General features: G+C 39.3%; 1 protein-coding gene and 1 long non-coding RNA gene across 2 annotated transcripts; one reads left to right on the forward strand and one right to left on the reverse strand.

The window, feature by feature from the left end:
• The first annotated feature begins 1,186 nt into the window (after nt 1–1,186).
• On the forward strand, nt 1,187–2,528 carry LOC119492501. Its single transcript, XR_005207789.1, has 2 exons — nt 1,187–1,360; nt 1,615–2,528. It is a non-coding gene; the product is annotated as an uncharacterized LOC119492501 (long non-coding RNA).
• A 584-nt stretch (nt 2,529–3,112) lies between these two features.
• ankrd13a (ankyrin repeat domain 13A) lies at nt 3,113–11,230 on the reverse strand. The gene is made up of 15 exons (XM_037778281.1): nt 10,367–11,230; nt 8,717–8,852; nt 8,259–8,383; nt 8,108–8,153; nt 7,673–7,816; nt 7,378–7,567; nt 6,676–6,742; nt 6,480–6,561; nt 6,248–6,309; nt 6,035–6,165; nt 5,747–5,904; nt 5,508–5,639; nt 5,247–5,407; nt 5,085–5,146; nt 3,113–4,991 (listed from the first exon to the last, which is right to left on the reverse strand). The coding sequence occupies exons 1-15, from the start codon at nt 10,472–10,474 to the stop codon at nt 4,793–4,795; spliced, it is 1,803 nt and encodes a 600-aa protein (XP_037634209.1). The 5' UTR covers nt 10,475–11,230; the 3' UTR covers nt 3,113–4,792.
• Nucleotides 11,231–12,193: the final 963 nt, after the last annotated feature.

A 12,193-nucleotide genomic window follows, 5' to 3' on the forward strand; every position in this document is an offset into this window, starting at 1 on the left:
TATATATATATATATATATATATATATATGGATATCTTATGTCCACATTTGAAAAGTCTGTGTTTTTTGGCAATCATTTAGTAATATTTATTTTACAGGTCCCTAATTTCAGAATAAATTCCTAAAATGTTTTCTGGAAATAACTATATAATTTGGTACTAATTATGGTGTAAATAGTTGGTACACTTCTTCCAGTAAACTGCTACTTTAACCAAAGGAGTCAGTAGGCCAGCTGAAGATGCAAAATATGTTAAATGTATTAACAAGCAAGAATACATTCATAAAGAATAAAATGTCCATTAATGTTTGCTATTTACTTGTATTTAGGCTACTTTTTGTATGTACTTTTAATTTTTAATTTGTAATATTTTGTTTCCAGGAAATCTTTGATTGGTAAAATAAAGCGTTTCCAAAAATGATATAAATGATTAATCACTTATCAAAATAGTTGTCAATTAAAGCTTTGAAGATTTTTTAAAGGTCCCATATTAAAGAAAAGTGAGATTTTCATGTTTTTTTTATTATAAAGCAGACTTAAATCCTATATAAGTACTGTGAAAGTATTGAAACACTCAAACAACAGGGAAATACACACAGCCCGTATTCAGAAACTCTGCATTTGAAACAAGCTGTCAGGATTTCTGCCCATTCGTGATGTCACGAATATAAAATATTTAGACCCTTGACACAATTTTAAACGAAAACATTCTAAATGTGTCCCAGTTTATTTCCTGTTGCAGTGTATGTGAATGTCATCAGCTGACAGGAAGTACACATGGACCCAAGCTGTTGCCTAGCAATGCAATTCTGTTACAATTCCGTCAAATGTGCTAAAACGGAGCGTTTCAGACAGAGGGTAAATACAGGCACATTCAGGCTGACATTATGAGGAAAATAAAGTTGTTTTTTGAACATTACAGCATGTAAACATGTTCTAGTAGAAACACAAAATACAAGTATGAACCTGAAAATGAGCATGATATGGGACCTTTAAAGCCTGAAAACAGAACCATGAGGAGGTGCAGAACACTTGAACTACAATACATACTGAAAGGTTATGATGGACTTTTTGCCCAATGATGCCAAAAATATTCTGCCTACTGCAGCTTTAACTTTCTACCAAAAGAGAGTCAATACAATAACACAACGGCTTTAGGACCCAGATCTTACAGCGGAAGAAGAAACACCCCTCTGTCACCACCATCATCATCATCACCATCCTCCTCCTCCTCCAGCGCTATGATGCTGCATCTCATCCCAGCAGCTGTAATAATGTGTGTCAGTGTGTTAGTGAACGGACAACCGGAGGACTCCAGACTGACCGACAGAGCTTATGTTGTTTTACAGAAACAAAATTTAGGTGAGAAATGACGTCAGACTGTGGCAGCTGATGTGAGGCCTATGAGAGCAGGCAGTGATGCTCACATATAGCCTATGCACAGCCTCGTGAGGTGTTTATACACTTCAAAGTCGCCTTTTTGTCTTTATTCTAGAGAGACTAGAGTGACAACTACTTACTAATGAAATGGGAGGCTTAAAACCAGTAATACCAGTTAATCCATCATGTGAGAGAGCCTGTTTATGTGTTGTTATGTGTTGTTGTTGTCCTCACAGTCACTCTGGGGAGTGTCCTCGCTGTCCTGCTGGTGCTGATGGTCATCATGGCTGTCTGTGTCTACAAGCCGCTGTCTCGTCGGTGAAATCTGGAGGAGACAGACTGAGAGACAGACCTGCTGTCCTCAGCCCTGGAGACACAACCACCTCCTGAAGGGACCAGCTCCTCCACACAGCTGCCAATAACAGAAAAACACCCAGACTGCACAAATATATATAATAACTGGGGTTTCATTAGTCATGAAATCAAGTTATTTAAGAGTTACTGTATGTTTGGATGCGTCAGACTATCACTCCTACCTATTTTGATATGCTGTAATGTCTTTGTTTAATTTAATATGACAATATGATAAGTTATTTGCCCATTTGTACTCCCAATACTCTCTAGGCTATTACATATTATTTATTTATATGTATTTATTTGGATTTCACATCTTAAGGAAATGCTGTGTTTCTTTGCGTATTAAGGTGTTAAGTGTTTGTCTTATTATTATTATTGGAGGGAAATATGGTCAGTAAGCTTGGAGTTCTGCAACCTTTAAATACATTTGCAGTAAGTGGGATTATAAAGTGAGAGAGATGTCATTGCTTAAATCTTAATCAAATTCAATTTGGTCAGATTTATTTCTCCAAATCTGCTCATCAGATTTCTGAAATTAACTGTAAACCTATTTGTTTGTTTTTTTATTTGATTGCATGACACATAAGGACTTTCAATCTAAAAGTTGTAAATAGTTGAATTTTGTTTACCTTTAACGTGAAGTTTTGTATTATTGACCCTTTAAAAAGGAAATGTGCTAATAATAATAAATCCTGCAAAAATAAATCCAGTGATACCAAGAAATAACTCAGATTTTTTTTTCCCTTAAAGTGAAAATCTGCTAAATTTCCTGAAATAAAACTGTAAATCTACATCATCATTTTGTTCTGTAATTGATTAGTCAGTTGAAGGTGGCCCATTTCCTTCTTTGTACTTGATTGTGTGATGAAGGATCTCTAATGAACTGCCAACAGAGAACTAGGTTGAAATAACAAACAAAAATAATACACACTAACATTAGATGGAGGCAGTCATCAGTATATACATTTTAAAATTGTGTCATTGAAGCTGGCTTCCATTCTAAATTAGTATATTTAGACAACAATAACATCTACTCTATTGCTAGAACAGTCTTCCTACATGGTAGTTTTTTATTCTGCACAATCCAATTGTCCAACAGTATCCTTTGACTATGCGCTATATCCAGAGTGCAGATGTTGGGACTGGAACTACTATGAGCATATTTAGCAGCTACCCAATCTATATCTAAAATCTATTCAGTGCAGATAAATCATGTCAACCTTCTGTTGTTTTCAATAGGTTAACACTTGATCCGACAATGAAGAAACCTACTGCATTAAATATATGCATATCCAACTCATTACATGATAGAAAATCATAGAAGGTTGCCTCCTTTGTTATCAGTTGTGTTTTTGTAAATGAAGCACATGAACAATGTCACGTTTAGTCCTCATGGAAATAAAGTGCTTTTATTTTAGAACATTTTGAAACAGACACATTTTCTTAAAATTTTAACATATTAAAAAAAAAAAAACTTTGCAGCTGAAAGGGTGCATTACAAAGATTTGCATTACATTAACCAAAGCTAGCCTTTTTAAAGTCGAATGTTAAGCAGATTGGAAATTTGTTTATTATATAATAAGTCGTTTTTCAGCTGCAGCTACGCAGAGAGACCTTCGATAAGTGGTTGGTAGTCAGTGAAATCAACTATAGTGGTTAATGCATGTTACTCAGCATCACCCTGGTACAACTGAAACCTCTTCATCTTGTTTTTAAGTTTACAAAATTAAAAAATCTGTTCAAAAGTTTAGTATAAGTGGCACCACATCAAAATCGTCACCACCTCTCGCCCCCACCAAGCGTTGTCAGATCAAAGCAAATCCCTTGGCACATGCTGAAGAAACTAATCCTACATATGGCAGGCATGCTTGATCTTAAGAGTCTGTGCTGTCTCTTCTTCTGCTCAGAGGTCAAGAGTTGTTCGTGGCTACAAAAGGCGAACAGACTGCCTTAAGGAATCTGAATAATCTCTGCAGCATTGGTGGCGTGACTGCTTTTAAACTGCATGACGGCTGTAAATCCGCAGACAGACGGCTCTCTGCTGTTGCGCTTCTGAACTGAGGTGAAGTTGCTCAGTGACAGTTAACAAAAATACGTCTCGCTGTGAAATCTGAGAAAATGTCCAATAAAAAAAAAATCAGGCCGGGAAAGTTAAACCCCATCCTTGTTGCAGCAGAGATATCACGTTACCATGCAGCTGATTTAAAGTTTCTCTCACAGCAACATGCTCCTGTTTACCCAACTGCAGAGTGTACATTCACAAAGTACAAGAAAATGCATTTACTTATGAAGCTTTGACTTAATGAACCCAACTTTCTGATTTAATATTGATATGGCTGATATGCATGTGTGATACTATTTCGCACCAAAGAAACATTTCCGATAGATTTACAAACTAATTCCAAAGTGAAGGGAAAATCTGTAAAACTGGAACCCTGAGATTTCCGTTATTCAGTGAGCCCACGGTCCTCAACAAAGTGACTCTGTAGGAAGACTTTGCAGTGAAAAAACTCAAATATGTCCCTTTAGGTCCACAGTACTATTAGCTTTCTATATGGCTAGGCTGTTTTCAGGTACCAGGGGAAAAAAACAACAAAAAAACAACAGTGCTCTGGACCTTTAAGTGCCATATTTGAGTGTCAGCGCTACATGAAGTCCCCTTGAGTATTCATTTTGTTTCGTAGAACCTTAATTCCACTGATTTGACCCCACTCTGGACAACAATGTGATCAACACACGTGGGTTGCTGCTGTGACTCCGATTTGGATAGAAAATAAATAAAAACTAGAGCCGCCCGAAGAGTCCGTGAATTAAGCTCGAGGATGGAGACACACTATGCTGAGATAGAAATATAAAAGGAGTATGCTCTTACCAAAAATACATTTTGGAAAATATTGGATAGCGAGAATCTGATATTGCCTGTGCAAGAATGGTCTGCTACAGAAAGAAACCTGCAGTTGCATAGATGACTACAGTGGTTAAGAAGGAAAATTGAGGTGTGGTGGTTGCTTCTGGATCTGGAAAAAGTTGCATTATTATTATTCCCTCTTGTTCCTTTTACTTCTCAGTGAGTGATAGCTGCAAGATCATCTCCAACTCCTCTTCCTCCTGCTTCCTCATCTTGTCCTCTTCCTCTTGGGCCCGTGCAGAGAGCTCCATGGCTAGGCGGAGCTCTGAGTCGGTGCTGGAGGCAGAAGGGGAGCTGACAGTGCTGGGGCTGTCTCCGAATTCCACTAGCACCCCCTCTGGGATACTCCTAGAATGACATTGGCAGGAGAAAGTGAGATCCAGCTTGGTTCGGTGGCTTTTTCCTGACACATACTACATAGATGTAATCTGTTTTTTTTACCTGTCACTCTGGCTACTGGGCATTACATCAGTGAATTCCCCATCTGCGTCATCCACCTCCTCCTACAATGACACAAACAAAGGAGCGCATGCGAAGAATGATAAGAACAGACCTGTGTATGTTGAGGTATTTGCAAAAGAGCTGAGTGACTATTGTTCTGACCTGGCCCGGCGCAGTGCGAGACTCCAGGAGACTCTGATGGATGGCGTACTGTAGAAGCTCCTCGTCGTTGTTGGACATGGGTGCGAGTCGGCTGCCTCCTCGGCGGTGGTAACTGACGGGCACCTCGAACACTGAAGGACACACCTGAAACAGAGGCAGTGCTGTGGACGGATGAAAAAAGGAAAGCGGTTTAGGAATCACAGATATGTAATTATTTTGAAATACTGTCAAATTTAATGGTTAAACTGGCTGCATTCCAACCTGCAGCTTCTTCCTCTTCTCCTGAGGATGTTGGCGTGGCTGCTGGTGTTGGGATCGCCTCCTCTTCGGTACTGCATTTATTGACATTACCAAATGTAATCCTGGCATTCAGCACATGAAACAGGGGAATCTCTGCAACCGAGGAAAGCACAAAAGACTTCAGAGGGGGAATGAGATGATGGCTTTATGTGCTTCCTGAAAGTGTAGTTTCTATTTAACTTGATGGAAATGTCACATACCTATTTTAACAGGAAATCCAGGAGGAAACTTCAGGGTTACGAAGTCTCGTAGACGTGCAAAATGGGAACTGGTCCGAGCCATGAGGTCGATGATGGGGGTCACCTGCTCCACCAGGGACAGAGGATGTTCCTCGCTCATGTACAGCGTACCTTTGAACCTGTGTGAGACAAGATTAAAGCAAAAATGCCATTCAAATGTGCACACAACTTAATTTATTGATATAAATAACACACAGCAATGAGGAATAAAGTATGATGTTTCTTTGTCCATAAAGCTGTGTTTCTTACTTCTGTGTTCGAATGCTCAGTTCAATGGGTCGGCCGATGTCTCTGTTCCCCAGGTCAAAGTCGGGATCAAAGTATTCCTCTGGAGTGATGGCGGTGGGATTGGTGGCAGTTGCATACTCAAGAGTCAGATCCTGTAAAGTCGAGCACTCGTATCAAATCAGCTTTCAGGTGGGAACAAAACACTTTAATGCAGTTACCGAATGCACGTCTTACCCCTTGTGCACTTATGTGCTGCTCCACAGTCCCAAGCAGAGACTCCAAGATGTTCCTTTCACCTTTGAAATAAAAAAAGTTGAACTTCAGAAGTCTCATTCAGTTTCCGTCAAATGTAGGTTTGTCATTCTTTTGGACAAAAGTCAAACATTTACATCATTAACATCTATATGCTGAGAATATATTCACAGACGGAGAGAAAAGTCTTACATAAAGAATACTTTAGACCTACTTTTTATCCTGACTTTCTCCTCGTCTGTGAGATGCTCTGTCCTCGTCCTGATTACCACATTTACGTTGTTCACACTGAAAACCTGAGAAAACAACCAGAATATAAAGTCATATACTATTACAAATGGGCTTCATAGTTTTAAGTGGTGCTAATCTTTAGTTGTAATTAAAAGGAAACGTATAAAACTTCTGCGAACCTTCGCATCAAATCCATTGACCAATTCAGTTCTGTCAGCTCTCCAACCCCAAATCCCGGACTTGTTCCTGTGAAAATTGTAATTTATGAGAACAAAAGCATCATTACAGGCAAAATCCACTATTATTGTTGTCACATTTTAGAGGCTTTAGCAGTGTTGCAGTCCAGTGTTGACTTTTGTTTTTAAATAAGATACGTATGTTCCTTATAGCCTCAATTAATTATTGACTTGTTTGACAAGTCGAAATGTCACCTGTGTTTAAGGACATTATCCAGATGAAGATTAGCAAGATAATATCAAGACAAATAAAATATAACCTCAAGCTAATTACATGATGTATGACTAACACGCCTAGTTAAATTTGCTCACATTATTAATATCTATTGTAAGTTCTTAGTTTGTAGGGTTACACCGGGTCAGACAACCTTTGGATGAATAAGTCAGTGTAAATATTGCATGTCAGACAATTAGATGCCAGAATGATATGTGAATATCATCCAAACGTCAGTGCAAAATGATGATTAAATAAGTCTAATGGCATCACTGTTTACACAGTAACCTCACTCAGGGAGTAATGACATTAAAACAAATATGAAGCTGTCATGAGATGTCACTGTGGAGTTTGTTCTTGGCTGATCAAAGGAAGTTAGATCTATGCATGTTGTGAGAAAAAAGACAACAGAAAAAAGATGCGACTCTTGCCTCTCAAAAGCAATGTCCTTGGTATCCAAGTAGGTGTTGACAATAGGAGTTGTCAACCTTTTGGCAACTTCCTGTTCAGCTGGCTGCATTGACTCTAGCGTGACATCCTCGATTTCTTGTGATATGTTGAAGCGTTCGGTGTCCACGACTTCATCGTCATGGTTCACCTCCATCAACTCTGCACATGAATCTGTAAACATACAGACAGGGATAGACTTAAATCATTTTACAGAAAATAATACCAATCATACAGGGAACTCTTTTTTTGTGTGTAAGAGACTTAAAGCGCACACACCATCTCCTCTGAAGATGTAGCTCCTGCGCCCTCTGATCCAAGTCATGTTTTCAAAGCCTAGAAGAGTGGCATCCACTCGAAGGCTGGCGCCGCTTTTCCAAATGCGACAAACATCACTTGGACAAACCCGGGACAGAAGAGGGACTGTGAAGTAACAGCATATGAAAGTATGTCTCGTGCATGAAAAACAATGTCACTCAATACGAAACCAAAACAAATGCTTGCCCCACCGAGAGGCAGGTATGTAATTTTTCTTGCATGATGGTTTGGATATTTAATTGCAGGGTACAGCAATAGAAAACACTTGTATATACTTTCTTCTTTTGCATACTTAATGCTGATAACCAGCCTGTTTGTACTAAATGAACAGGTTACTATGCACACATGGTCTACTTTACTTTTATGATATATATAAACATATACAAAAGAACTTACTCCAACTGGTGAATTCCCACTTCATTTCCATATAGAAGTCTGGAGACTGGATGAAAAGATAGACAGAGCAATTATTTCCTTTGTCTGTAATTGTTTCCAGGCACACGTACAGAAAGATGACAAGAAAACAGAGAACTGTATAAGGTAAAACCTCTCGGATCTTTGCCAGCAGCTCAGGCACTCCTCCCAGAGCAGTGGAGGCTTTGAGGTAGTCTCTGCGTTGAAGCACTAACTGAACCATCTCTGGATCTCCGGTGCTGACCGCCTCCTGCAGCACTACACAGAGACAAACAAGTATAAACAAACCACTAAACCTTTTAAAGATAACAGCATCTGCGCCCTGGGTGTAGCAACTATCCATTAAAAAACCTCAACAATGACGTAATGACAAAGGAAAGTGAAACTGTTTCAGTGCCGTCAGAGGAGTGGATGTGCATTTTTACCAGAAACCCCATTAACAGCAGATGATGCGTAGGTTAATGTGAGAGGGGCTCTAAGTGATCAAACAACCCGCAAATTCTCTAAGAGCATTTCTACAAGACAAATGAAAGAAACATTCATGATATCAAAGTGTTCTCTATCCATTATGTAGCCAGTTTTATGACTAACCCGTCCAATTCATGCTGTTTTCTTTAGTCACTTCAGCACCGTGTCTCAGAAGGACTCTCACTGACTCCAGGTGCCCGAGCGACACAGCCAGGTGCAGAGGTGTCCGACCTCTGGGATCCACCGCCTCGATGTCATTCTGAAAAAAATAAAGGAGAGAAACACACATAAGTTTAGGTCATCACTGGTAATGATATAGGACTGCAGGAGTCAATACACTGACGAGGCTGAGCATCATGTCTGGTCCTCAAATGAGTCATGCTACTGAGGTAAATGTGTTATTGATCAGCACTGCTGTGGGTAGTAACAATTATAGCGACCGGCTCATAAGTAATTATATTACAACAATACATAATATGTATTGTGATGAGTTACTGAGAGGGAAAACAATGAGATTATTGATGCTTTTGAAAAATTATTAAAGATAACTTGTTAGATTAGATAGATAGATAGCTAGATAGTAACTTTATTGATCCCGAGGGAAATTCCAGTTTCCAGCATCACAGTTCCATAGTGCAGTAAAAAGTTAGTAGTACAAAGTACAAAGTACAAAAAAATATACCAGATATAAAAATACAAGGAGATGAAGCAAACTGTTCAAAGTAAATATAGTTCAGGGTAACAGCTGTGATACACGACTATTACAAAAGTGAATATAGTGCAGAAGAGACTGTTAAAAATGAGTATAGTGCAGGGTAACTCCAGTAGCTTAGTCTATGAAAGTGCACTGTGTGCATTATTATCATATCCAGTCAGATCATAAAGTGTTTGAGTAATCTAATGAATTAGGTTAGAAGCCTATAAAGTAACAGCTGGAATAAGGCTTTCAATCTGTACTGGAAGACATGTTTTAAGTAAATTTCCAGACCTGTTGATGGGTGACTAGCTATGTCCTCAAGGGCAAGGCAAGGCAGCTTTATTTGTATAGCACATTTCAACAACAAGGCAAATTCAAAGTGATTTACATAAACATTCAAGAACATTGCGACAAAGTGCAAAAGAACATTAAGACATAATTAAAACAGTTATAAAAACATTAAAGATTAGAAAATAAAAGCTAGGATAGAAGCTAAAATAGAGTATAACACACAAGAGTAAAAGCTCTAGTGCAGTATATAAGATCATTATCTGGTTTAATAAAAGCCAGCAGCAAACAGGAAAGTTTTAAGCTTTGATTTAAAAGACCTCAGTGTTGGAGTTGGTCCTGCAGGTTTCTGGGAGCTTGTTCCAGATATTTGGTGCATAAAAACTGAACTCTTCTTCTGCATGATTAGTTGTGACTCTGGGGACACTAAGCAGACCTGATCCAGATGAACCTGAGAGGTCTGGATGGTTCATAACATAGCAGAAGATCAGAAATGTATTTTGGCCCTAAACCATTTAGTGCTTTGTAAACCAGCAGGAGTATTTTTTAAATCAATTCTCTGAGAGACAGGAAGCCAGTGTAGAGACCTCAGAACTGGACTGATATGATCCACTTCTTCTTAATCTTAGTGAGGAGACATTTAGACTCATAGACATTTCAAATGTTATCAGTGTGTGTGGCACAACAACAGAGCATCTGTCAACACGACTGGCCTACTTTGTACTGGATGATTTAACAGCTAGTCATCTAGCTAGCTGGTATCGGTGTGAAACCGTGTTTTTACCAACCTGTGGTAAGGTGATGTGTTGCTCCAGAGTCCGGTAGTCGTTCTCCCACACGGCGGAGTGCAGAGGGAACTTCTCTCGGATGTCTTCGCTAACATTAGCCGTGGACATCTTCTCTCTTCACGGAGCCGCTCAGTGCAACGTTAGCCTGCTCCTAGTAGCCATGGAAACACTGCGACAGCTACACGGTACTTACACCACGATACATATGATCCATGGCTTTAATAATCCACAATAACAACGTCGAGATGTCTAACTTTCCAACAAGCCTTTCCTCTATAATAAAACTTTTGAACAAGGAAGTGCCAGCAGCATTACCCAATACTGACAGGGGTGCCCTATATAGAAATGCACTCACTATCTAATTAATACAATCTCGTTAAGACCGGCTTCCTTACCCTTTAAAACGGAGCTTAATTTATGTGTAATAACAAGTATTTCTTTGGTAAATACTCGACAGAAATGATGTGTAAATAAAAACCACCGCCTTTAGGGGAAAACAAGGAATAGTCAGTTCCAGTAGGACGGAACCATTCAACATGTCCCGAATGGGGGTTCCCAAACATCCAACTAAAAGTATAATTCCCATATTAACGTGATTCTGTGACACGCTTTTATGCATTCAATATGTTATATAATGTAATTTTAACGCAATTTTGTCCTGCAGACATTAACAAAACAAACGTTGTAGGTCCAGAGGACAATAAATTGACTGTTATACCTATAAGTTTTCAAATGAGATCGTCGCTTTTACGTTTCGGGGGGGTACGTGAGACTAGTGATGGGAATTCCGGCTCTTTTTAGTGAGCCACATCATTTGGCTCAGCTCACCAAGAAGAGCCGGCTCTTTCGGCTCTTCGTTTTACCACTTCTGCCTTTTATAATTCAGTCAAATTTAGCGCTGTTTTGACCTATGATTAGCATGTGTGCATATATATCACTTAAATTATTCAATATAATTATACTAAACCTTATAATTTCCAGAATAACATAATTTTACATGCTGCTTCGTTACCGACTTTCACTCATCTTGTCTGCTATTCGCGCACCAATCTCCTCTCTCTCTTTCTCTCCTCTTCTCCCTCCTGCTCTGTACCTGTAGACCACGCGGAGAAGATCGTCCTATCATTTTGCCTTGAATTAAGTAAAGGAAAAAAAAAAACGGCTCTCGGACGGGTGCCGGTTTTTATCTTCACTTAAAAGAGCCGGCTCTTTGAACCGGCTCGTTCGCGACCAACACATCACTACTTGAGTGGTACCACGGTGTAAATGTACATAACGACGTCTTAAGGCTGACTTCAGTTGTTTAATACTGTTTATGTATTGTTTTCTCGTTATTGAAGTAAAAGTACAGTAATGATATTGATGTGCGGGTGGTATTTTAACAGATAAACCGTAAATCCAGGTGGCGTCCATCACATCATGAGTTTTAAAAAGTACTCTTTTTGTACCGTGTCAGAAAGGTGCATAGATCAAACGCGCTTACTCGTACTGTTTGAGTGTATTTTGCCCTCAGTTAGTTATATCAGGTTGTGTTCCGCCCAACAATCCCAACAAAACATATTGTGTTATATTTAAGTTATATTCTTAACTCTAGCTGTAAAACGATGGTATTTTTTTCATCTAAGCGAAAGAGAGAAAAAGAGGTGTTATTTCTGGGGGAGCTGGGGAGAAGTTTATTTCCTGAGAGGTATAGCTTTGGGGCACAGTTGCCCACAGACGTTAGGTCACAGTGGCAGCAGCTGCCACAGGGATCGCTCTAGCTCTATGCTGTAGTGATGGGAATCCCGGCTCTTTTTAGTGAGCCAGATCATTTGGCTCAGCTCACCA

The sequence above is a fragment of the Sebastes umbrosus genome, chromosome 8 (assembly GCF_015220745.1).
Source record: "Sebastes umbrosus isolate fSebUmb1 chromosome 8, fSebUmb1.pri, whole genome shotgun sequence".
NCBI lineage: Eukaryota > Metazoa > Chordata > Actinopteri > Perciformes > Sebastidae > Sebastes > Sebastes umbrosus.

What these genes read in the sequence shown, in the direction of transcription:
- ankrd13a (XM_037778281.1), bottom strand. Translation starts at nt 10,474, where the DNA reads ATGTCCACGGCTAATGTTAGCGAAGACATCCGAGAGAAGTTCCCTCTG. An exon ending in AACACATCACCTTACCACAG is followed by an intron (nt 8,853 to 10,366) that starts GTTGGTAAAAAC and finishes TATTTTTTTCAG; the next exon opens with AATGACATCGAGGCGGTGGA. An exon ending in CTGAGCATTCGAACACAGAA is followed by an intron (nt 5,905 to 6,034) that starts GTAAGAAACACA and finishes TGTCTCACACAG; the next exon opens with GTTCAAAGGTACGCTGTACA.